Here is a 25,526-nt window from a genome sequence, read left to right on the forward strand (position 1 = left end):
GAGTAGAAGGAGCGTTTCCACACGGAGACCTGGCCTCTCTGACTGCCCTGGGGCCCGGTGTCCCGGGATGCTCATTCCCAGGCAGGGAGAGATTTTAAGGGACAAGATTCAGACCAGATGCGTGTGCAAGTCGGTCGTTCACACGGAGGTTGTCGCCCTTGAGGGAGACCTCAAGAGAGCATTGGACTCGCCCGGGCGGGCAAGGACCCTGGAGTCGGCCAACGCACTCGGAAAGGACGGGCAAACACGCAGAGCCTTTCCGGGTCTAGGTTCTGTCCTGTGTCGACTCCCTTTCCTCCCTCTGAAAACACCGTAACACCCCTAAGCTGGGGTTCGCAGACTCAGGCTTTCTAAGCAGAGAGAAGCGGTTCGGTTCAGACCCACCCGTCCCCTGAGAGGCGCCAAGTCTGAGGTGCTGTCAGGGGCACTCGCCCCCACTCTCTGGACCCGCCGCGCTGTGACGAATGTGTCGGGCACGTGGCCTCTCGAAAGGCTTGACACATTCCGCTGCTGCCTTGTTGCTTCAGGTTCTTAGCACCAGCATCTTCATAACACCATCGTCTTGCTCTTCACCGAACAGCAAGGCCTCTGGTTGGGTCCGAGTCGGCTCGTGAGAGCAGGAGGGAGCTGGGCCAGACAGGAAGCAAGAGGACGGACGTCCCCAGGCAAGCCAGACTGGGGGACCTGCACGGAGAGCCCTAGTGGACTGCCACAGGCACAGGTGGCTGGGACGTAGCGTCTGTACCAGCTGTCCCCAGCGGTTTTGGCACCAGGGCCCTGTTTTGTGGTAGACAATTTTGCCGGGGAACGAGGCGGGCGGGGAGGAGGTGGAGCTCAGGCAACAGTAAGAATGAAGCTGGTTCCCTGGCCTGCGCTCACCTCCTGCTGCGCGGCCCTGGTCCCCAGCCTGGGGTGGGGACCCCTGCCCTGCACCTTCCTCCCGGTTCAGCTAGATTTTCCTCTACACGAGAAAAGGAGAGTGGAGAGCGCCGTTGTCTATGAATTCTTTGGGAGCTGGAAAAATTACCTACAGGGAACTTCACGTTCATGGTCCTGTTTGATCCTCCTCATCAGGGCACCCTGATTGGTGACATTGGAGACCTGGGTACTCTGGGGACAGCCAGCTAGTCCGTCACCTCCGGCCACCGTCGGAGGCCGATAAGTAGCGTTTGGTAAGCGCACTCAGGGGCGGACAGCAGCTTCTGTAGGTGAGCATCGCCCCCGCTTTGAAGGAGGGAAACGCGGAGAGGAGGAACTCGCACCCTGTCTCTGGCTGCTCCCTGTGTGAGGCCCGGCCCTCGGCACGCTTCTCCTCCGGGCTGACTTAGTCTCTCCACTCCATTCCCTTGCCTCCCCTGCCCCCTCGTCCTCAGGTCTAGGAGGAGCATGTGTTTTCCTAGTTTAGGGTCATTTACGCACAGCACAGCCATTGCGCTGACACCACGCAGCTCCCGGAGAGACCGAGTGTGGCTTACCCAGCCTGGGCTCCCTGGCTCCCAGAAGACCCCCTGGCACTCGGAAAATACACTCGGCAAACACTGGCGCCGCGGTGCCGAGAGGGCCCTCCACGTCCGTGTGCATTTCATTCGCCCTATTGCTGTTTCTGAGTAACTTTTGCAGAATTCCTCCCCCGCCCCAGTGTGGCCGAAATGAGGCGGTGATAAACTTGTATCGCTCACTGACATGCCAGTGCCTTGTTTCAGAGAGGAGATTATTGTTGGGGGGTGCTCTTATGATATGAATGCCAAGGAAACGCTGTTAACTGAAGTAGATTCATTAAACACCCACAGACTACCACGTGCTGTCGGACACAGACGGGTGGGGTGGGGGTGAGGGACAGGCACAAGGCGCTACCTCTGTCCCAGATGAGCTGCGGCCTCCCTGGAGGGAGAGTGGGTAGAGGCCAGAGAGACAGTAACTGAGTGGTCGTCTGTGGAAATTCCCAACAAAACAGAAAGTGCAGGGGCTCGGGCGGCACAGGCCTGGGTTTGAATTGCAACCCTGGCCCTACGAGCTGCCTGATCGCCGTCAAGACACAGGTGATTTGGCCCGAGCTCTCCCGCGTGCGGAGTGCAGGGGCGGCCTGAGCCCACAGGGCTGCCATGAGGACTGGTGGGAAGCCCCCGATGCAAGGCTCGACCCACACACAGCGGTCGTGGGCCCTGGTCCCTGGGCAGAGAGGGACTTCACCACGTCTGTGCAGATCGGTTCTCGGGGGCGAGGGGTGCAGCCGGTAGCAAGAGAGACAACGACCCCACGAGGAAGTGTGAAGATACGTCTGCGTCCCATCCAGCGAAAGGCGAGATGATGCTGCGAAAAGACATGCCAGCCCTCGTCTGCCAGGCCAGTGTGAGCTCCCCGGGCGCAGGGGCAGGAGGAGGGCCCTAGGGGCCGAGAGAAGACCGTGCGGCCGAGACTAGGACAGGGGGTCACTGACTGTGGGCCTCCCTTTCCCCTTCCTCCAAAGCACACGCGGGATTCTGAAAAGGCAGCTCCGGAATGAAGTCCGCACGGCGAGTCTGTGCGCTGGGCAGGCCAGGCGGGGCGCGTGGACTCTGCTCCCAGAGGCAGGGAGGCCACAGAAGGAGCGAACTCTTGGAGAAGAGATCGCGTGAGCAAGGGCTTGGGGGCCCCAGGGGCCTCGTGGCAGGCCAGGGCCTAGGTCCGCCCCTAAAGGCACACGGGGACAACGTGTCCTCTGCATTTCCGCATGATCTTGGGTATATCGCTCGACTCCTCGGACCTGTGGTGGAGGGCACAACAGAGGTGGGAAGCGACGCCCAGTAGTGTCTGGTTCAGTTGACCTTTTTTATTTTCCACTTTCCGGCGTCTCCCCCACTTCCCTTTTATTGTAGGTGAACCCCTGGATAAGACACAGGCGCACTGATGGCTCACCGCCCGGGTGGCCCACAGGTGTGACCTGGGGGTGCCCTGGAGAGCCGCTGTTGTTTGGCGTGCACGCGCTGCACGGGCCGGCGGCCGTCCCTGCCCACCATCTCCGTCTGTGATCCGCACGGAGCCACGTCTGGCTGGTGTCCCACGCGGGAGGTGACTGGCGTTGAGTGCTCCCCATCCTCCGAGAGATCTAGATGGCGAGTAATTTGATTAGGGCGCTAATGACCATAGAACCTAGTTGTCATTGATTGGTCAGCCCTGAAGAGCGCTGCTTGCCTGCTCTCGGAGATGGGGGCTTGTCACACAGACAGAATTTCAGCGCTGTGCCCCTCCGATAGATAATCTGTCTCAGCTGCATCTTGGTATTGACGTGGAACTAAATTCGCACACTGTCACCAGCTATCAAAGGAGACGGGGGAGATGGGCCCTAATTTTTCAGCGAGATGCGGAGTGCTGCTTCCCCCTCCCGGCGCACACCCTCGCCAGGCAGCTCGGGATACTCCCGAAGCCTTCGAGGTATTCTCCTGCCTTCTCTCGGGGCCTCTCAGGACCCTAAGGCTTCTGTGCTAGACCTTTGTGAGAAAATCGTCCAAGTTTCTCTCCAGCAGCAACCTCACTCCCAAACTCTGGTCTTCCATCTCCAAATGCCCCCTGGGTGTTTGCATCCTAAAAATCACAGCAGCCCGGAAGGGTCCAGAGGAGGCTGTGATTCCTGGGGTCCGTGCCGAGCCCCAGCTGTGCAAGAGGGCCCGCAGCGCCCACACGCTGGGACCAGAGGGACGAGCTCTCCGACCCCTCCGTCTTCCCGGCTGCAACCACATGGGTGGAAACCGTCGCCCCTCGGAATAAGCTCCCACCCCGCCCGTCTTGTGGGGGCGGCCACTGTCACCAAAGCCCTGCGGGTTCACCCCCTGGTGTCATTCCACAGCCTCCCCCCTGCCCTGTCCCCACATGGTACCGCGTCGGCTGCAGTGCCCATCGGGTCCCTCTCTCCTTGTCTCCCCCTGTCACCTCCTAAGCACGGCCCTTCCTCTCTGCTCCCATCAACACAAGTCCAGTGCTGGCCTCCATCACCTCTGATGTAGCTCATTGCACTGGCTTCTTAGTGGGGCCCCCGACCCACTGCGCCCCCTCTCCAGTCTGTCTCAATGTTTCTACATTAAAGAAACGGCCCCCGCTCCTTCTAAGAAGACACTTAGTGTCCCCACTGGCTGTGGGATCGTGCTGGGCGTTCCCCACACCCCTCTGAGCCCCGACCTTCCCCGCTTTGCTTCGGGTTCCGGAATCTGACATGTGTGATCTGTGTCAGTGGGTCCTCTCCCGCCTGGTTTCCGGTCGGCTTCTGCGTCCTGCAGCAGCCAGCGCAGGTGTCTGTCCACCCCGTGTGAGTTTGCCCCAGCCTTGCCCAGGCCTTGGGAATGGCTCCTTTTTAAAACATTCTTTATTCACTCCCTTTAGAATGTAGCACCCGATTTCTGCTCGGTGTCTGTCAAGCATAATAAACGAGAGGAAACCCCGTGGCAAAGCCCTCAGGGCCCTCCCTAGCCCGGCACCGCCCTACCTTCCGTCTTTCCGTTCCTGCACTGGGAGACCATCAGTCTCACTCAGGATCCTGTGTGCCTGGTCCCCTCTGCTGCCCTGGGGCCTTTGCACAGATGGTGTGCTGGGGTTACCAGCTGGCTCTCCAAAAAGATGAGCCCAGCTGTGTGGTGTTTGCCGATTCCTGTGGTGTGAATACACCTGCCAGGACCAATTCTAAGCCACTAAACTGTCTCTGAACTTGGATTGGGGAAGAAATGCACACAGTTGACTCAGGACCTCACTGCCTTGCAAGTAGCACCCCCTCCACCCTGTCCACCCCGCCCCCTTCCCCAGGGCCCCACACAGAACTCCTGCTCGGCACAGCGTCTAGTCCACTTCTGTCGCTCGGCGGGCTTTCCGAATGGCACGGAATCACCAGCCCCACGTGGCTGGTGACCCTTCTGAACGCAGGCTTTTCTCCCGAGGGCTGACATGGTCCGATTTTTGAGATTTAAAGACCCCGACGGGGAAACAAGCAACCTGTCGGTGTTTGTGCCAAGTTGCCGAAGCTCATGACTTCAAGTTGCTTCGTTTTTCCAGAAAATAATTCTCGTTTGCTGGCCTAGTTTTCAAAGTATGCCCTCGTTACCCTCACTGAAACAGAACCTTGACGGGACAATCAACCCCCGCTCAAACACGCTTCCCTGTCACAACCCGGTGGAGACCAGCACAAGTTCGAACTGTGTGCCCTTCAACGTAAACCTTGGCAGAAAGCTGGGGAGGGGCGTGTGCTTCCAAGTAGCTGAGGCTGCACTGACATTTCTTCTCAGACGTATCTTTACTGAGGAATAACCTTTTCACATGGCCTTTCTACGAGACAACTTTAATTTTGCTTCATTAAAAAGATGATTCCTATATGTAAAGTTCAAAAAGGAGCTGCCATTTCTGTTAGAAACTAGAAGGTGAAGCAATAAAGATGATCGGGCCGTAGCGCAGGGTTGTTTCCTGCTTTGATGGTTATGAAGGACAATATGGACATTCGATTAAAGTTATCCTCACTTTTCATTGAAGACAGCCTGTGAATGGAGGCGAGGCGGTGGCACCGTGATGTTCGATGCGTGCTGGCCCGTGAACGTTCTCGGCTGTCCCTTGGCACGGCAGCTGGAACTGTAATTAGGGTCCAGTCCACTCCCGGGCTCCAGTGCAGGTGAGGGGTGCAGGTCGCTGCAACCGGTGCCCTCCGCCTGCAGGGCCGTGAGGCTGCGAGGTGAGCTAACGGAGGGGAACGCGCGGGCTCCTGGGGGTCTGTGACAAGGAATGCTTTAAAATTGACCTTATTTTAATTTATCAAAACAGTTTAAAAACCGGATTACCAGCGATCCTAATGAACAAGATAGCCCCCCCCCAAATCTGGAGTCCACTTTTAGGAGAAAGGGGAAAATTGGAAGAAAATAAGTTAATAACTAAGACTTCAGATTTGGGGGGGAAGATTTGCAATATGAGTCCTTTCAGGGCCTGGAAGAAATATATCTTCAAAAACAATAAGAATAATAACAATCACCACTGTCAAAGGCAAGACGCATGTATGAAAGGTTGGACTGAAACTGAAACTTTCTCTTTTTATTTTATTGTTCAAGTACAGTTGTCTCCATTTTCCCACCACCACTTTCCCCTGCCCCACCCCACCCCCACCTCCTACCCTCCATCCTCCCCCCTTTGGCTTTGTCCCTGGGTCCTTTATACACGTTCCTTGACTTGACCTTCCCCTTCTTTCCCCCATTATCCTACTCACCTTCCCCTCTGGTTACTATGAGTTTGTTCTTTATTTTCAATGTCTCTGGTTATATTTTGTTTGCTTGCTTGTTTTTGTTGATTAGGTTGCACTTATAGGTGAGACCATGTGGTATTTGTCTTTCATCTGCCTGGCTTATTTCACTTAGCATAACGCTCTCCAGTTCCATCCAACCTGTCATGAAGGGTAGGAGCTCCTTCTTTCTTTCTGCTGCACAGTATTATTCCATTGCGTGAATGTACCACAGGTTTTTGATCCACTCAGTTACTGCTGGGCACTTAGGCTGCTTCCAGCCCTTGGCTATTGTGAATTGTGCTGCTGTGAACTTTGGGGTGTGTAGGCTCTTTTGAAATGGTACAAAACTGAAACTTTGGGAGACTGTCAGCAATCCAGAGAGTTGAATTAGCAGATCCCTGAGCCCCATCTCTTGGGTCACCCCGGGGCCCCTCATCTGCGAGCCCGCTGTGCCGTGTGCCGTGGACGGCTGCCGCTCACTCCCTCTTCACCCCGCCAGGGAAGCGGACGCAGGCAGGCGGTGTCAGGGGCGGGGCCCTGAGCTCCCCATGCAGCAAACTTGGCTTCAGTCTCGGCTTGTCCACCCAAGCACCTCCACCCCAGCACTGTGAGACTTTGGCCGGTCACGTCACCTCTTGATCCCTTTGTAGGACAGCAGCAGCCCTGTCCGCCTCCATCCGGTGCTGGGAGAATGCAGGTGAAGTGCCTGCCACATTGCTGTCCCGTGCCCTGCGTCCCGCGCCCCGCCCCGTCCCCCAGCCATCGCCACACTCTTCCTTGGAGAGATGCGGGGCCCCAAGCCTTCCAGGGGGAAGGGTGGAGCGGCCAGGCTCACTTTTCACCACGTTCATTATCCCAGCACTAAAGAAAAATCAAGTTCCTTAAATCCTCATTAGGACAAACAGTCGTATAAAAATCATTTAGGAGAAGAACTTGAAGCCAAGTTCATTTGAAGAGCGCAGGCACAGATGGCTTTATTTTGCTTCGAGAAAGGAGATGGCATGCAGTAGGCGTGCAAGGTGCTTAAGGACTATCAAGTCGAAGGGCAAATACTGTCGTTCACCCGAACGCGGCTGCCTTTAACCTTGAGTAGCAGAACTTTTATGTTAAAGATGTGTACATTTCCACACACCAGTCTACAAATTTTAAAGGGACATTTTTATGCAAAAGGACTACATTCTTGACATTTTCCCAGTCTTGAACGCCAACGCTTAGGCTTCTGACCGGCCAATCCTGGAGAAACGCTGCTAGATCAGAGCACAAGGTACTGCCTCCCTCCTTGAAAGACACTGGGTATTCAATTCCTCAATTAAAAATTTCATTAAAATGTCTATACGGATTACTACTAGATTAAAAAACACAACAAAAACGGCACAGAACTCTCCTTGAGGAAAGAGAATGGCAGTAAGTAGTCTGAAATGGATGTGAGAGTATATGTCTGCCACTGTCTCGATGGGACATTCTTTTCACCGTGACAGTGAACTTGAACTTGGTCTGGGAGCCACGCCTACCTGATGGGTCTGGCGGAATTGCTGGACTGGTGAGCACCCCAACTGGAAGGTGTTGGTGCCAGCAGCTCTTTCCGTGGGGCAGCCACGGCGTCAGGCTCCTGTGCGGCGTGCACTGTACAGCGTGGCGAACCCACGTCCGCCGCGCAAGTCCGGAGCCGTGCCCTGCGAAGGTCTTGAACAGAAGGAACGAAACCGAGCCCGGCAGGCGCATTAAGGCCAAACTAAGGATAATTAGAACACAGTCGTTTCATACAGATATATTATGAGAGGAGAACTGAAATAATATGTGAAGGGACCAAAATTAATTGATTGCGGGGTGGCGGTTCACACGCTGGGACCCCACAGGAGCAGTGAAACCACCCAGCGAGTGGTCCCTGTCTCGCCCCGGTCAGCCTCCTGTCCGCCTTTCCCTTCAGGGATGTTCAGCCATGCAAGTAGTTCCTTTCTTGTCAAGAAAGAAAGAAAAAAAAAACCTTGTCTTGATCCTATAAGTGATTTAAACAACAAAAAAAATTCTTTCTGGTCCCACTTCCTTTGCCTGCATAGAATCCCAGGTTTAAAAGGGATTTGATAGACCAGAGGTGTAAGAATTCTTCACACAGTAGCTGGTGTGTGACTTTGAAGGTATCGCAGGGAAAGTGGTTTGGTTGTAGAGCTACAGCTCATGAATAAATATTAGTCTTGCCTGCCAGGTCCTGGAAGGAGCCAGAAAGATCAAGTGCACGAGTCTCTTAAAATTAAGAAATGGGTCTCCCTGTGTGATAGGATTTCCAGCCAGTGGCAGCTAACAGGCTTTTTGGTACCCCGCCCTGGCATGGGGGGGTGTGCAGGGCGGGGCAGGAGGGCACGCCAGCACCTGCAGTGTTTAGTGAAATCCGCGCTCACCCCAAGATAGCTAGGAAGGCAGCTGATGCCCGTGCAGCGCTGGGGTCGCGTCGCTGGGCCGCCCTAGCTGCCGCCCACCCGGGGCTTAGGCGGTGGGAGGGGATTGCTTCTCGGACCTGCAGGCTGCAAGTCTGTCTGCAAACAGGCTAGGGCGATGCCAGCAGGGCCGCGCCGGAGGGATCCCTCCCACCTGCTGCTGTGTGCTGGGGGGTTGCTGCCCCAGCCGGGGGTCCCTTCACGGGACACACGGCCTTCTGCTCTGTGTCCCGTCTTCAGGCCGTGCTTGCTCTCACGAGGACACTACTCATGCGGCATTGGGGCCCCCACACCCGTCCAGTAGGGCCCCACTCCCCTGATGGCGTCTGCAGCAGCCCTGTTTCCAGAAAGAGGTCACAGTCTGAGGTCCAGGGGACTGGACATCAGCATGTCTTGGGGGCAGGACCCTTCAACCCAGAGGAAGACTCTGTCCCAGATTACGGACTCAGAGGAAGTGTCCCAGGCACTTCCTATCCATCAACTCCCTCCCTTGAACAGCCTTGGGAAGAAAGGCTGCCCCTCCCCGGCTCTGGAAGGAGGACCAGCCCTGGGACAGTGGTGAGTGTGCAGAGTCAGACCGAACTCGACCCACTGGCTCCAAAGCCTGAGGCTGTCCCCGACTCCAAGCAGCTGCCTTCTCCGGGGCCGTGCTTCCTCACCCTCTGTTCCTCCCGTGGGAAATGGAGGGATTTCCTGCACCCTCCAGAGCCACCCCTGCCTGGGCCAGAGTAGTGTGGCTCGGCCTTGCCGGTTTGAGGGTCACTTTGACCTCGGGTGTCCCACCCGAGTAGGCGCACTGTCAACCTGAAAAGACTTAGCCATTGGGTAAGCCTCCCCGAGCGTCCATGCTGCGCCCCGCCAGGCTTTGCACAGCAGCCCTGCCGTCACAGCCCCTTCGTTTCTCAGGGGTCTCAGGGACCGTGCTGAGAGCCACGGCGCTGGGTACAGGGTTCATGCACACAGTCAGTTCAGGCTGTTCCCTATGCAGAATGTCCGCTGCCAGATACTGCTTTCGGAGACCCTTGTGAGGAGACAGTGGTACCCGGGGTACACGGTGATCCCGGGTCTGAACACGGCCCTGTTCTGACGGAAACTTCTGTTTGCTGCTTCCCGATTTTCCGGGCTAAAGAATTCTTTCTTTATGAATTTCCTTCTGGATTCAAATTAGGAACATTCTTAAGCACGCAGGGCTTTCTTGTGTTTGCATGTTACTCCATTGCCCGTACACCTGCTCCAGGTGGGCTTTGTCCCCCAGCATTGCCGGCCCCGTAAGTGGGAGCCCATCTACACTGTGTCCTGTGACATCACAGCTGGCTGTCACCACCAGTAGTCGCTAACCCTGGTGGGCCAGGCCTGGGTCAGGCACAGGGCCCCTGAGGGTGAGCAAGATGACCCTGGACCCCAGTTACAAGCTTGGCTTTGCGTCACCTCTGGGGGCCCCAGGACAGGTGGGCAGTGGAAGGAGTTAAAGTGACTTTGAGCAAAGCCAGGCCACATCCTTGCGGCCCGCAGGCTCCGGGCGATGTGCCTGCCAGGCCCTCTGAGCCTGTGTGTGGTGGTTGGGCAGAGTGCGACTGGGAGGGCCCCAGGCTGGAGCCGGTACACTGGGCCTGCATAGCTGCCCCCTGCGGGGGCTTTCTACAGTCACACTCGCCCCCGGACCCTACCCCAGACCCACTTCATCAAAATCTCCCTAAGGCACGAAATGCCTGCATTCTTAAAAACTCCCCAGGTTCTGGACCAGCTAAATTCAAGGATGCAGGGCTGTGCTGGCCAACATGGCAGCTGCCGGTCCCATCTGGCTATTTAAGTGCAGTGGAAATAAATAGAAATAACAAACGTTAAATACTGTCTCCATCCCACACTTTCCATACTCAGCAGCGCCCCTGGTGGACAGTGCCAGCAGGGGCGCCCGTGTCCCCCACCCCAGGCCCCACACACCTGCCCCCCTGCGGCACAGATCCACTCTGACAGTGCCTGCATGCGGCGGTCTCTCCCCACCGGATCGGCAGCTCCAAAGGCAGGGCCAGGCCTTTCTGGCCTTGGCACAGAGTCACCCCCCACCCCCATGAGTATTTGTTCGATTCCATTACTTGGATCTAATTAAATCAAGCGCCCGTTAATTGGGCCTCTTTTGCATTTAGACTGGATCCAGACCTCCTCGGAGTCTGCAGCTCCGGAGCTGGGAAGCAGGCCCTTCCTCCCTCCCAAGCAGTGGGGTGGATGGGGGTGCCGGGACGGGCTGGCCCTCAAGCCTTGCTCGCTTTTTAAAACTAACAGTATGGCTTTGAAAAGCGCAAGGTTTGTGTCAGCCCCAGGGTAGGGAAATCTGTGAATTAAGGGAAGTTTAATGTGTACATTTTACAAATTAAACTTGCAATTTGGCCGTGCTTTCATGGACTGGATCAGCCATTATGATCAGTTCACTGCCCAAATCCACGGACATCGTTCAGCTGACCTGACTTATTGTTTGGAACCCGTCGGCCACTGCATGACTGACCGAGCTGTTCACCTTACCCTTGACTACCCAACGAAGGTCAAGGTGCAGGACATTAACCGCTGCACTCTCCCCAAATGGAATGACGTGTCCCCATGCTTCCAACAGCTGCTGAGTGGTCAGCAGGACGCCACAGGCCAGTGTCCTTCAGAGAGTTTCAGACCTGGTCCAGGGACCAAGCATGTGAATTTCAACTGACTCTCCACCGAGCGGGGAGGGCAGGGTGCTGGGAAGGGCCCCACGTCTAGAGCATAGGAACGGAGCCAGGCTTGGCCCCCGCACAAGGGAGCCCCTCTGCAGAGCGAGAGGGGGTGCTGATGGGCCCCCTGCACCCCAGGGCCTGACCCAACCTCCACGGCGAGTGCAGCTCGCATGGGTCTCAGGGGAGGCTGCCCACTCGCCCCTGACCAGCCAGAGCCCAGCCAGAGCGAGAAGAAGACAGTGTCCCCAGGACCCCTCATGGCACCCTTCCCCACCGCGCCACCGGCTTGGACTTGGGGTCATGCCAGCTGGCTCTGTCTGGGCTTTCGGATTGTCATTTTTCTGTTTCCGTCATTGTTCGGCCCATCCAGTCCAGCTCCACCCTGTTTCCCACGCGTGGCCTTCCTGCTCCCAGGCCCCGTTCCTCTCAGACAGAGTGGGTGGTGACGCAGCTTTATGCTAGGCTGAGGGACCAGCCGCGCCCTTAGGCCTGTCCCCACGTGCTGGCTGGGCCTGCCCCAAAACAGGGAGGGAGACGGGGTGGGGGTATCTTTGTTAATAACACTAATAGTTACAAATGCAAGAAGAACACAAAGTTGAGGAAGGGATGATCAGCGTAGAAATGTAAAGTGGTCACATTAGGAAATGCTGAATTTGGGATCAGGGCTGTGGGGTTTTATCACGTTCTGCCAATTAACAGGGCCGTCTCAGATCACCTAGGGCAGGGGTCCCCAACCCGTGGGCAGGCCTGTACCTGTCCGTGGCCTGTTGGGACCAGGCCTCGAGGGAAGCCTGCCTGAGCTCCGCCTCCTGCCCCTCCATCCATGGAAGAGCTGGTCCCAGGTGCCCAGAAGGCTGGGGGCCGCTCACCTAGGGAACCGCTAAGGTTCCATCTTCCTTTAAGAGTTGGTCTCCCAAGAGAAGGGAATTCAGACTGAACTTTAGTACACGGGATGCTGCTTTAAAAAGCGCTGCAGAAGTGTCCGTAGAGCGAAGACGTGCGCTGACATACACCGAGTTTCTAATCACAGGTTTCCACATACAGAGTGTTTGCCGAAACATTTTGAAATTGCTCTCGAATCACCTAGTTATCAAACACTCCCAGTAGCTGATAAGCGTTATGGGGGCTGCTCTCCTGGGGTTCCGTCGTTGCAAACTGGCCACAAGCCACGAGAAGCCACGGGGGATGGACGGGTTCGGTTCGGCAGGCACAGCTGGACGTTTCTGGGGGGGCCCTGGCCCGCCGCACACGACAGCTCCCTATATGGCGGGGTCAGACCCAGCAGGCCTCACCCACCCAGCCCCCGAAGGCACTGGGGTGGGAGGTTCTTGGCATCACCAAACTCTGTGCCTCCCTACCACCAACAAAAGGGGAGAGAAGATAAACCCTCGCCCGTGCCCCGCCCCCTGCCCCCGCTGAGAAGGGCTAGAAGCTTCCTCCTTCAGCCTGGGAAGCCGGTCGATAAGATGACTCCCGGAGGTCCCTTCTGGCCCGGGGGGCTTCGAGTGCCTTTCCTCTCAACCTACTTCCTTTAAGGTAACTAAAACAGGACACAGAGTTTCTAGACTTGCTCAAGGTCAGTGAGGAAGTTTGTGGTGGACCCTAAACCGAGAATCCCTTGCCCGGTGTCCTCACGCTGCTGCTTGGCCTCTCGGCCTCCATCCCCGATGGACGACCCGGCTCTCCGGGCGGTCCCTCACGCCAGCCCCACCCTGTCCCTTCCCTGATGCGTCCGGGAGACCCTGCCCCTCTTCTCCCAGAGGCTCCCTCCCTCTTGGAGCCTCACTGAGACTCCACACGGCATGTTCTGCTTGAGGTGACGTGTGAGCAGGGAACACCATTGTGGGAAAGGGCTGGAGAACAAAATGTAAGACCCAGAAAGGGTCAGTGGCCAGCAGACAAAGGTCCGAGAAACCGATGTCTTTAAAAATGGTCTGTGCAGAGTCAGCAATCCGGGTGCCTTTGGGACACTTGCTCTCCTTCCCAAAGGAAACGCGAGCCCTCCCTGGTGAGCGTGCTCCAGCCTCTCGGGTCCCACCCACGCCCGCCACCTAGGTCTCCAGGAGGCCTCCAGCCAGGCCCTTCCAAAGCCTGCAGCTGCTGACACCACAGAAGACACGTGACCCATGTCCACCGCCCACTCCTCTGGGTCATCCTCACACCTATGAAGAGGCCCAGGTCCCGTGGGAGGCTCCCAGTCTGGGAACAGCAGCCGCCGACACCGACTGGGCCCAGTGCCAGACCCTCTGCCAAAGCTGCGCATTTAACGTCTCATTCCAGTCCTCACCGCCCTGGCAAAGCGGGTTTTATGATCTCCATTTTCTGGAACAAGGGAACCGAGCCTCGGAAAGGAAGCTCTGATACCTCACTCAAGGTCACAGACCCGAGTTTGAAGCCAGGGCCGTCTCTCCAAAACCACACAACTCTGCACCGAACTCCAGTGCCAAACAGCTCGCCGACCCGAGTCACGCCATCAGCCACTCGCACCGCAGCAGAAACCGGCTTGGCCTTCGGGAGCTCAGGCCCCAGGGGCCTCTGCTCCGCTTTGCTGTGCCACCCTGACCCCGACCCCGACCCCTCCCCCCATGTGTGTCCAGAAGGACAATTCCCGTTCAGACAAGGCACTTTTTAACTAGAAGAAAAGCTGACTGGAACAAAAACCCCGTTTCCCCATTATTTAAGCCGTTTTCAAAATAACGTAAGCAACTTCAAATGCTACATTAGCCCTGGCTCTATTTGGGGTCCCATTAAGCTAAAAAACATTTATTTTTCTAAACATTACGTGCATGGTGTGAATTTGACCACTGAAGAAAGCACAAAAAAGCACAGGTCCCCAAAAGGTATTTTTCAGAATGTTTGGAGTATCAAATGTTAGTTCAGTGCCGTGATCACAGTATTGTTAATTTGCTGCTGACGATTTCCAGGTCGGACGCTTGTTTTTCCTAATGCGTTTGTCAGCAGTGTTTTTATTTATCACGGTGCAATATTCAGTCCCTGAATTTTTAACACTGTTAATTCCAGTAATACTTACTGGTTGAAAAGATCACGGAAATGGTAAACAATAAAAATGATGACTTTTTCCAAACACCTGTCATGCCCGAGACATTTGCTTATTCATTACCTCCCAGCAGCCCTACAAGGTGAGGATGAGATTTAATGGCGAACTTGATGAGCTTCCAGAGATTTAAGCACGCCTTGGAGTGCTCACACAGTGCTGGACTCTCTCCCGGGTCCAGGGCCAAAACCTTGCACAGGGTCACTAATTACATTATCTCCATTTTCACCCACGACGTCTGCAGGATTAGCCTAATGTCAGCTGTGCAAACCGAGACACAGAATTTACCTAGTTTGTATGAGGGGACGCATCCATTAAGTGAAGAAGTCAGGATCTGAGTTCAGATCCCCCGACCCCACAAGGCAGAATTCTGTCTCCAAGCAGAGTACTGTCTGGGTCCTGCTGTGACTGGCATTTACGTGACCGCCACTGCGTTGCGATGGCTTCTTTTTCTCCCAGCTCCGAAAGTACTTAAGGCATGAAGATCCCAGCTGGCAGTCCTAACAAAGAACGTGATTGGTGTTAAAGTAACATCCCGACTGACCTGATTACCTGGGGAAACGGGGTGGGGGGGGGCTGGTCAGTGCCAAGTTCACGGACGGGGACGGCCATGCAGCCTGTTTCCTGTAGAATTTTATGTTCAGAGCACAGTGTCCCAAAAGTGTCTTCTTGGAGGGTAAAAAGCCTCAGATCTCACTATATAATAGTTTGTCAGCCTCTTGGCAATGTGTCCCTTGCCTGTCTGGGCCTTAAAAGCTTGTCATTTACGGGGTTGTTTCTTTAAGGCGCCAGACTTGCCTGTGGAACATCATTCTGGCAGCTCGCAGGGCATGTCCTCCTCCCACTGGCCCAGCTGAGTCCAGTCCGCCCTAGGAAAAGACCATGCTACTTTCTTTTAAAAAACCTACGCCCGCCATTGTTTATTTGTTGCGGAATGTAAGCCCATTTGTGCATGCATGCTCAAGGCTGGCCTAAAGCACGATTTACTTTTATCGATTATGACAAAGAACATTAAATCCACCAGCTGCCGTTTTTCCGTGGGCCATCCGTGGCATTCAGCACGTTCACGTGGCGTGCCACAGGGCTCGGACTTCTCGCAAATCTGATTCTGCACCCATTAGACACAAACGCCCCTCTCTGCCTCGCCCAGCCCTTGGCAACGATCGTTCTCCTTCCTGGTTCTGCGGTTTTCGACTGCTTTCCACATTTCCTGTGAGTGGGGTCGTACAGTCTTTGTCCTCTTGTGTGAGCCCCGACTGGCTTATCTCGCCATACGGTGTCCTGGAGGTTCATCTGTACAGCGGCTCTGACAGGTTTCCTTCCTTTTTCAGGCTGCATAATATTCTGTTGTGTGTGTGTGTGTGTGTGTGTGTGTGTGTATCTTCCTTTGGCCATTCATCCGTGAATGGACCTCTGGGCAGCCTCCCTCCATCTCTTGGCTATTGAGTCCGATGCTGCAAATGCACACAGGTGGGCAAATATCTAAGACCCGGCTTGAATCGTTTTGGATAAGCACCCAGAAGTGGCATCGCTGGTTTTACCAGGAACGTCCGTGCCCGGACGCATACTGAATGCATGGTGTCGCGTCCGTGCCGACAGTGCCTGAGGGCCCCAGTTTCTCCAGGTCTCCACCAACACAGTGGTTGTCGGTTCTTCTGACCGTGGCCGTTTCCATGCGTGTGAGGTGGTGTCTCTCTCGTGACTTGTGGCATGAACATCCTTTTCTGTACTTCCTGACCACTGGTGTCTTCTTTAGAGAATCACGTAGTCACACCCCTTACCCATTTCGACTGGATTATTCGGAGTTTTATCGAGTTGCTGTTTCAGAGCTGTGGGGGTTTCTCATATGGTACCAGATCCGTGACTTTCCAACACTTCTCCCCTCCTGCAGGCCGTCTGTTCATTCGGTCGGTTGTTTCCTCTCATATACACAGACTCTTTCCGTCTCATTAGTCCCTTTGTGGATATTTGCTTTTGTTGCCTGTGCTTTGGGCCTCGTATCCAAGAAGCCAGGACAAAGCCAGCGTTCTGAAGCTTCCCCCCGTTTCCTTCTCTGAGTCTCCCGGTGTCAAGTCTTACGTTTAGGCCTTTCCTCCATTTAGAGTTAACTTTTATGGACCGTGCCAGGTGAGTCTCACTTCATTCGTTTGCACGTGAAACCCAGCGCCACGTGCCGAAGACCGTGTCCGCTCCCCGCCCAGCACGTTGGGCGCTGTCCCTGAGACCGTTTGGGTCTTGTGCAGGAGGGTCCGCCGCTGCGCCCTCCACCCCTGGGCTGCACGTCTGTCTTCATGTGCCATCGTCGTCACCGGCACCCTGTGCGTGTCCTGATGTGGGGGGTGTCGAACATCGCTCTTTTTCCAGACAGCTTTGAGTATTTGGGGTCCCTGGGATTCCATAGGAATTTAAGATTTTTCTCTCTGTTTCTACAAAATTTGCATCAAGGTTTTGAGAGGGATCGCACTGACTCTCTAGGTCCCTTCAGTGCTGTGACATTTTGGTGACACCGAGTTTTCTGATCCATGAACATGGGGTGTCTTGTCGTTGATTTGTGTGTTTTATTCCTTCCAGCGAGGTTTGCAGTTTTCAGTGTGCAAGTCTTCTGCCTCCTTGGTTAATAAGTTTCGTCCTAAATATTTTATTCTTCTCGATGCTATTATAAATTGGATTGTCTTCCTAACTGCCTTTTTGGATTGGTCATTGATGGAACACAGAAACACAACTGATTTTTATGTGTTTGTTTTATATCCTGGGACTGTGCTGAGATCATTGATTTGGTCTAACAGTGGGAGGAGGAGGTTTTTTGAGGGGTACCTTTGGGGTTTGCTACAAATGAGATCACATCATCTACAAACCGGCAGTTTAACTTTTTCCTTTCCAATCTGATGTCATTTATTTATTTCCCTTATTTAATTGCTCTGGTGAGGACTCCCAGTACTAAGCTAAATAGACGTGGCTAGAGTAGGCGTCCTTCCATGGTTCCTGATCGTAACAGGTGACCTTCCTCCAATAAACGAGTTTACCCGTGGGTTTCCCGTATATGGTTTTATTATGTCAAAGCAGTTTCCTTTTACTCCGAGTCTGTTGAGTGCTTTTATCACAAAAGGGTGTTAAATCTTATCAAATGCTTTTTCTGCATCAAGGACATTGGTCTCTAGTTTTCTTTTCTTTGTGTGATAATGGGCTTCCTTTTAAACACTGTTGGTGAGAAGCTCCTGACACACGCCTCGTGTTCTCAACGCACAGAATGGTTTAAGAATTCTTCAAAGCTCTGTGGTATGTACGGCGTCGCATTCAGACACTGGGCTGGGGACATGTGCTCAGTCGAGTTCAGCGTGGAGCCAGCGGGAACCTCTCCCGTGCTCCCCGAGGAGCCAGCCAAGCGTGGGTCAGGAAGAGGATAAGGTCGTCCCCGTGTGTCTGACACAGGCTCTGAGACCTGTGCTCGTGTGCCGGGTGGTGTGTCTGCCTGCCTGCCCACTAGTTGGAAGAGGTGTGTGTGTCAGAGAGGAATTTGAGCATTGGGGTACATACAGTTGCCTTAAATCATCTCATTTAAACTGAAATGGGGGCGCTGCTCACGCCAGTATTCGAAGGGTAGCCCCTTAAAAACATTTTTTCAATAGCAACGGATTCTTTGAGGAGTTCAACTGATACATATTTCACTCCCTGCTATATGTCCTTAAATTTCATGGAATTCCATTCATTGGAATTCCATGTCCGAGTTACAAAGAGGAGCTGTCGTTGTCTGGGTGTCTGTTTTGAATGAAGATGAAGGAGCGTCACATGGCGGCTGTTTCCTTGCCACACACTGACCGCAGCCCCTGTGCCTGTGTCAGGGCCACTTTAGCTGGAAACAGAGGGACGGACGTGCGCGGGGCCGACAGTGACATTCGGACCAGTTACAATCTGAGCGGGCTTCCTTCTGACCGAACGCCCCACTGGAGTCCGGACGGCGGCTCTGGACCTGCATGGTTGGCTGTGTCCACCGCGGTGTCGCAGTCGGGTGGGGGATGGGGACACCCGCATCCCCGCCCACAGAGGGCAGGGCCACCTCTGCTCCTCCGGCCTCCGCGCCACCGGGCCTGCTCCGTGCGGCTTGCGGAGATGCTGCCACGTTAGAGCAGTCGTTTGATTTGCGTGTTTTGTGAAAGAAAACACATGGAGGACTCCTCCTTCCTTCTACTCAAGCTCGGCCAACATGGGCTTTGAGGATGGGCTCCTCATGTCCCTCCACTTCTGGGGCACTCGCAGGTGTAACTCTGTCCCGCAGAGAAGGACGAGGCAGCAGCTGAGACGGACGCAAGCTCGCCCTGCGTCCAGCTGTAAGCACGTCGCAGGCTCATCTCACTGAATCCTTGCCAGAAGCTTAGGGGGGCGAAGAGGACACTAGTCACCGACGTCCATGTGACACTCCACACCGAGGTTCCCTATAGAAAGACAAACGTCAGGTGACCAGAATCGCTGCTTTTGCTCCGTCACCCAGTGACTGGCCGAGTCTGCGGACAGCAGTGCTGCCCTGGGACCTCTCCACCTGCTGGGACCCGAGAAAGGTAGAGCCGTGACCCATCGACGGCGTCTTCGCCGCCAGCTGAGTGGCAGCTCTCCGGCCTCCGCAGGCCGCGTGAGACCCCATTCCCGAGGGACCGGGCTCCAGCCCCCACCCGGGCACATGTCGTCCCACAGACACTGTGTAGCTGCGCCTGTGAGACGGAGGTTGTTCACTCACAACCTGCCGAGAGCGCCACGCAGCTTCCCCCAGTCCCCTCGGCAGCGCGGGACCCGCCCCGCGTGGGAGCTGGAGAGGCTCGGCCTTCAACCGTCACAGCGCGTTCGCTGTGTCCCAGGTCTGCAGTCACCAAGCACACAGTGACAGTCCTGCGGGCTGGGAGGAGCTGTCCACCTGATGTTTACGTACACGTGTGCTTGTTTGCTTTGGTTGTTTGTTTTTAGATTTTATTTGTTTATATATTTTTAGAGAGAGGAGAAGGGGGGAGAAAAAAGAGGGGGGAAAACATCAATGTGTGGTTGCCTCTTGAGCGCCCCCAGCAGGGGACCTGACCCTCAACCCAGGCACAAACCTGGGTGGTTTTAATCTGGTGGACCAGACTTTTAGTCCAGTTTGTTTTAGTCTGGCAAATGTGACTCAGCTCTGTATGGAAAACCTACAGATGCGAAGTGGTGGGCAGGAGCCAGACCTTCAAACCGAGTTTTCCTGTGGGAATCAGGTCTAGAAAATGCACACAGACTGTTACGGCTTGCTCTTGCTTAAACTCCATCACCCTGGTCCAAAGCAACAAATGTGTATTGTCTATCTTCACGGTCATATCCAAAGCCGGTGTGAGTTCTCCCAAGGACAGAGCGAATCAGCTCATCGCCATTCCCCTCTGCGTGTTATTTTCATTTCCTTGATTGTACCTAGAATGTAGACAACAATATTCTATGTGATAGGTAATAAATCTTTCTATGATGTAAGACCCCAAGAAGACAATAAAAGCCTGTCTAGGCGAGAGTTGGGGCGCTCCCCTCTTGAGGGAGTGGCCAAGGCACCCATAGACACTCTCCCCTTGAGAGAGTAGTCGTGCCTGTTCCCCTTTTCTCCACAGGACTGTTGTTGCCTGTGCATTCATTCTCGTTGTCAGCCACAACAGGCGGACTCTGCTGGCCAGGGTCCGCCACAGGGGGAGAAAGAGAGGGGGGAAACATCAATGTGTGGTTGCCTCTAGAGCGCCCCCAGCAGGGGGCCTGACCCTCAACTGGGGCACAAACCCTGACCGGGAATCAAACCGGTGACCTTGCAGTTTTGGGGGACGACGCTCCGTCCACTGAGCCACACCAGCCAGGACTCTGCACGTTTGCGTTTTTAATGAAGACCAGCGGTTACGGAAGAACAGAGTTCTTTTACTGTTTTATTCAGTTATAACCTGACGTGGCTGTTAGAATACAAGGGAAGTCAGTGTCATCCTTTTCCGGTTGTAGTAAATTAATTTTATGCATCAGAAAAGTCAAGCTAGAGCCCTGGCTGATGTAGCTCAGTGGACTGAGCTCAGGCCTGCGAACCAAACAATTGCGGTTCGATTCCCAGTCAGGGCACATGCCTGGGTTGCAGGCTGTTCCCAGCAGGGGACGCATGAGAGGCAACCACACATTGATGTTTCTCTCCCTCTCTCCTTCCCTTCCCCTCTAAAGATAAAGAAATAAAATCTTAAAAGAAAAAAAAAGAATAGTCAATTTGGAAAAACACCAGCTTTTGAAGCCAGTGTGTCTGCAGGATGTTCCATTTGGAAAGGAAAGAATAGTGGGGACCAGATGACGTCATTACAATGTAAATAACGGAAACCAGCCTGTGAGTCTCCAACACACTGCCTGTGGTGGTTGGCTTTGACCTTCGGATTTTTTTTTAGTACCATAATATCTGTAGTTTCTACGGTCACTTTTGCTTTCAAACACTGACATCTGTGGGTTTTCCTGAGTGTCCCTGTTAAGCGTGTGTGTGTGTGTTTTACCCAGTCTCGTGAGCAGCCCCAACTTAACGCTGTAAGCGGAAACTAGGGTGTGAGTGGAATACAGTGGAAGCGCCCTGCAGTTCCAAAGCTTCTGAACATTCTGCTACTTGATTTGCCAGGGACTGTGCCTTTTCGGGGGACCAAAGAAGGGCTGTGATGTCGGAATTCGCAGGAATAGACATAACATGTGTCCCCATCTAATTTCCAGGCAAGCTGCAGATTGGGACCCCTGTGCTGCCGAGCCAGGGGCACGCCGGGGACCGAGGACCACAGCTGCAANACTTAACGGTGTAAGTGGAAACTAGGGTGTGAGTGGAATACAGTGGAAGCGCCCTGCAGTTCCAAAGCTTCTGAACATTCTGCTACTTGATTTGCCAGGGACTGTGCCTTTTCGGGGGACCAAAGAAGGGCTGTGATGTCGGAATTCGCAGGAATAGACATAACATGTGTCCCCATCTAATTTCCAGGCAAGCTGCAGATTGGGACCCCTGTGCTGCCGAGCCAGGGGCACGCCGGGGACCGAGGACCACAGCTGCAAGACGCCTGAGTGCTCCCTGCCTTGTGCAGACTCCAGAAGACCGTCCCTTCGGACTCTGGAATTTTCCGCGTCGCCACTGAGACTCTGCCTGAATGTTTACCTTCCCCACGGGCTCTCCCAGACGTCGCTCTCGAGCGTCCTCCTTTCGGTAACACGTGCGCGGGTCGGGGCTGAGCCGGCGCCGCGGGCCAGCATGGCCAGGATGAGCGTGGTTGGCGCCGCCTCCCGCCTGGTGCTGGGCTTGCTGGTGACTTCCTTCTCCGGGTCTTCCCTGCAAAGCAGCGAGTGCCCGCAGCTCTGCGTGTGCGAAATCAGGCCCTGGTTCACCCCGCAGTCCACGTACCGGGAAGCCACCACAGTGGACTGCAACGACCTGCGGCTGACGCGGATCCCCGGCAACCTCTCCAGCGACACGCAGGTGCTACTGCTGCAGAGTAACAGCATCGCCCAGACGGCGGACGAGCTGCAGCAGCTGTCCAACCTGACGGAGCTGGACTTCTCACAGAACAACTTCACCAGCATCCGGGAGGTGGGGCTGGCCAACCTGAGCCAGCTCACCACGCTGCACCTGGAGGAGAACCAGATCTCGGAGATGCCGGATGGCTGCCTGCGGGGCCTGGGCAGCCTGCAGGAGCTCTACGTCAACCACAACCAGATCAGCGCCATCTCCGCCAAGGCTTTCGCCGGCTTGAGAAACCTCCTGAGGCTGCACCTGAACTCCAACAAGCTGAGAGTGATCGACAGCCGCTGGTTCGACTCGACGCCCAACCTGGAGATCCTCATGATCGGGGAGAACCCGGTGATTGGCATCCTGGACATGAACTTCAAACCCCTCTCCAATCTGAGGAGCCTGGTTCTGGCGGGAATGTATCTCACCGAGATTCCCGGCAACGCCCTGGTGGGCCTAGACAGTCTGGAGAGCCTGTCTTTTTATGACAACAAATTGGTCAAGGTCCCCCAGCTCGCGCTGCAGAAAGTCCCCAACCTGAAGTTCTTGGATCTGAACAAAAACCCCATCCACAAGATCCAAGAAGGGGACTTCAAGAACATGCTGCGGCTGAAGGAGCTGGGCCTCAACAACATGGCCGAGCTGGTGTCCGTGGACCGCTACGCGCTCGACAACCTGCCGGAGCTCACCAAGCTGGAGGCCACCAACAACCCCAAGCTCTCCTACATCCACCGCCTGGCGTTCCGCCGCGTGCCCGCCCTGGAGAGCCTGATGCTCAACAACAACGCCCTGAACGCCGTCTACCGGAAGACGGTGGAGTCCCTGCCCAACCTGCGCGAGATCAGCATCCACAGCAACCCGCTGAGGTGCGACTGCGTCATCCGCTGGGTCAACGCCAACCAGACGAGCCTCCGCTTCATGGAGCCCCTGTCCATGTGCTGCGCCATGCCGCCGGAGTACCGGGGCCAGCAGGTGAAGGAGGTCCTCGTCCGGGACTCCGGGGAGCAGTGCGCCCCCAGGATCGCGCACGACGCGCTCCCCAGCTCCGTGAACGTGGAGATCGGCACGACGGTCCCGCTGGACTGCCGGGCCGTGGCTGAGCCAGAGCCTGACATTTACTGGGTCGGCCCCCTGGGAAATAAGATAACCGTGGAAACGCTTTTGGACAGATACAAGCTGAGCGGCGAAGGTACCCTGGAGATATCTAACGTACGAGCGGAAGATTCGGGAAGGTACACCTGTGTCGCCCAGAATGTCGAAGGGGCGGACACTCGCGTGGTGACAATTAAGGTCAACGGGACCCTCCTGGATGGCACCCAGGTGCTGAAAATATACGTCAAGCAGACGGAATCTCACTCCATTTTGGTGTCCTGGAAGGTCAACTCCAACGTCATGACGTCTAACCTAAAATGGTCATCCGCCACCATGAAGATCGACAACCCGCACATCACGTACACGGCCCGGGTCCCCGTGGACGTCCACGAGTACAACCTGACACACCTGCAGCCTTCCACGGATTACGAAGTGTGCCTCACCGTGTCCAACATCCACCAGCAGACGCAGAAGTCGTGCGTGAACGTCACCACCAAGAACGCTGCCTTCGCCCTGGCCATGTCCGATCAGGAGACCAGCACCGCCCTGGCGGCCGTGATGGGGTGCCTGTTCGCCATCGTCAGCCTCGCGTCCGTGGCCGTGTACGTCGCCAAGAGGTTGAAGAGGAAAAACTACCACCATTCGTTAAAGAAGTACATGCAAAAGACCTCTTCCATCCCACTGAACGAGCTCTACCCGCCGCTCATTAACCTCTGGGACGGCGACAGCGAGAAAGACAAAGAGGGCCCCGCGGAGACCAAGCCGACCCAGGTGGACACATCCAGAAGCTACTACATGTGGTGACTCGTTCGGTGGGCGCTTTGCTTCTGGTAGTAAGGAGCACAAAGACATTTTTGCTTTCTTCTGCAAAAGTAGCGAGTGGAAGACTTTTGTATTCTTGACTCCGCTGGCCGGCGGCAGAGTGGAGAGGACGGGTGCATAGTTCAAGTTTGTTTTTTCTTAGTGGAGCGTCTCACAGGAGTGTGACACGGCTGGCGGCGTCCCTGGGCTTCCAGGGTGTGTTGGGTTTTTCTTCTGATTGTTATCATCATTGTTATGATATGATTCTTTTGTCTTAGTTTTTTGTGCTAAACTCAACAGTGCTGTTCTGACTGCAGTGCTCAATGCAATGATGAATGACAGGTCGGGTTGCCCGCGCTCTTGCCGGGAAGCGGCACCCCTCCCTCTGCAGCCGCCGGCGGAGAGCGCCGTGTCCCCCCAGCAGCCGACCTACAGGTGGGACGTGGCCTGAACCCCCCAGAGCGATCCGGCCTCCAGACTTTGAACCCCAGAAGTGGAGGCTCGACCCGCTGCCTCCTTTCAATGATGTTAGTTGACTGTTCCGTAATGTCGCACAAACTGAATTAGATGTTTGCCTTTGAACAATGACCTTTTCTCTCTTTTCCTTTTGTAATAGTTAAAGAGGCTTAGACCAAGCTAACAGGCAATAGAAATATGTATATCAAATTTTTTAATGTAACATGTTAATTGTTACCGTCTTCTTTTTACCTTTAGTAGACACTTTTAAAAGAAAAGACAATAATTTTGTTGTGCTTAACTCACCCACATGCGGCGTATAATGAAGGCAGCACTATAATAAATTAGTTTTGTTCTGGTTTTCTAGAACCTTTGCGATGATGCATGCTTTCTGTCTCTCGCTGGGGGTGGGGGCCATGGTTTCCACACCCCCAAAACCGGCCACTGAAGTAGACCAACCAAACATGAAAAACGAGGCGCAAAACGTCGCGAATTCTTTTTGTAGGGGAAGAACGATTTCTATTAATGAAGATATTTCGGTGAACAGGACCACTATACTTTAAATGTTACCGACCAGATCTAACACAGGGAAAAGTCCACGTGAAGAAAAAAAGGGTATCACCGTGTCCTCACAACGAGGAGAGAGAGAGAGAGAGAGAGGTCGCATTCCCGTTCTATGCGGGCTCTGATAAAATCTGACTTCCCAGGAGTCGCGGCCACACTCTCCATCAAAGTTGAAAACACAGAGTCAGGGCATGTCCCTAACGTGTCACCTGTCACTTCCTTTGTAATGGCCGTCTGCCTGCTCAGGCCCACGTCAGCCCACGCGGGTCTGGACAGGCGAGTGATGAGTAGAACACGGGAGTTCCTGCACCACTGGCATTTTTCATCCGAAGGACAGATGGGGACGCCTTTGTAGGATCACATGTTTCCTGGGAAGGTGTGTAGTCCAGACGCCGGTTCTGGGGGCGGAGGGCAGGGGACAGGAGTGGGTGTAGAGGTGTCGTCCCAGGGGAGAGGGCCCCTCTGAACTGAGACGGAGAAGCAGAGCCCTGCGGAGTGCAGTGTCCAGCCCTGCTGCCCGGGACAACAGCTCAGGGAGGGGTGGGGGCCAGCAGGGGTCGGCCACAGGGGGGAGGGGCAGAAACAGAGGGCGAGGCCAGCCGAGGGGTTCTTTCTTTACTAACTTCCTCATCTCGGGAGTCACTCAGAAGGGCCACCAAAAGTGGCCCTTCCCGTTTCTAGAGGAAAAGCGAACTTCAGATGCCGAAGCAAG

The 25,526-nt window shown here is 55.0% G+C and overlaps 1 protein-coding gene across 1 annotated transcript; it reads left to right on the top strand.

Moving 5' to 3' along the window:
• Window positions 1–21,387: 21,387 nt before the first annotated feature.
• Window positions 21,388–24,636, top strand: LRRN1 (leucine rich repeat neuronal 1). Its single transcript, XM_037049541.1, has one exon. The coding sequence runs from the start codon at window positions 21,647–21,649 to the stop codon at window positions 23,795–23,797; it is 2,151 nt and encodes a 716-aa protein (XP_036905436.1). The 5' UTR covers window positions 21,388–21,646; the 3' UTR covers window positions 23,798–24,636.
• The last annotated feature ends 890 nt before the right edge of the window (window positions 24,637–25,526 follow it).

Source organism: Sturnira hondurensis, unplaced genomic scaffold (genome assembly GCF_014824575.4).
Source record: "Sturnira hondurensis isolate 20B ecotype Veracruz unplaced genomic scaffold, ASM1482457v3 Scaffold0006496, whole genome shotgun sequence".
In the NCBI taxonomy this organism is placed as follows: domain Eukaryota; kingdom Metazoa; phylum Chordata; class Mammalia; order Chiroptera; family Phyllostomidae; genus Sturnira; species Sturnira hondurensis.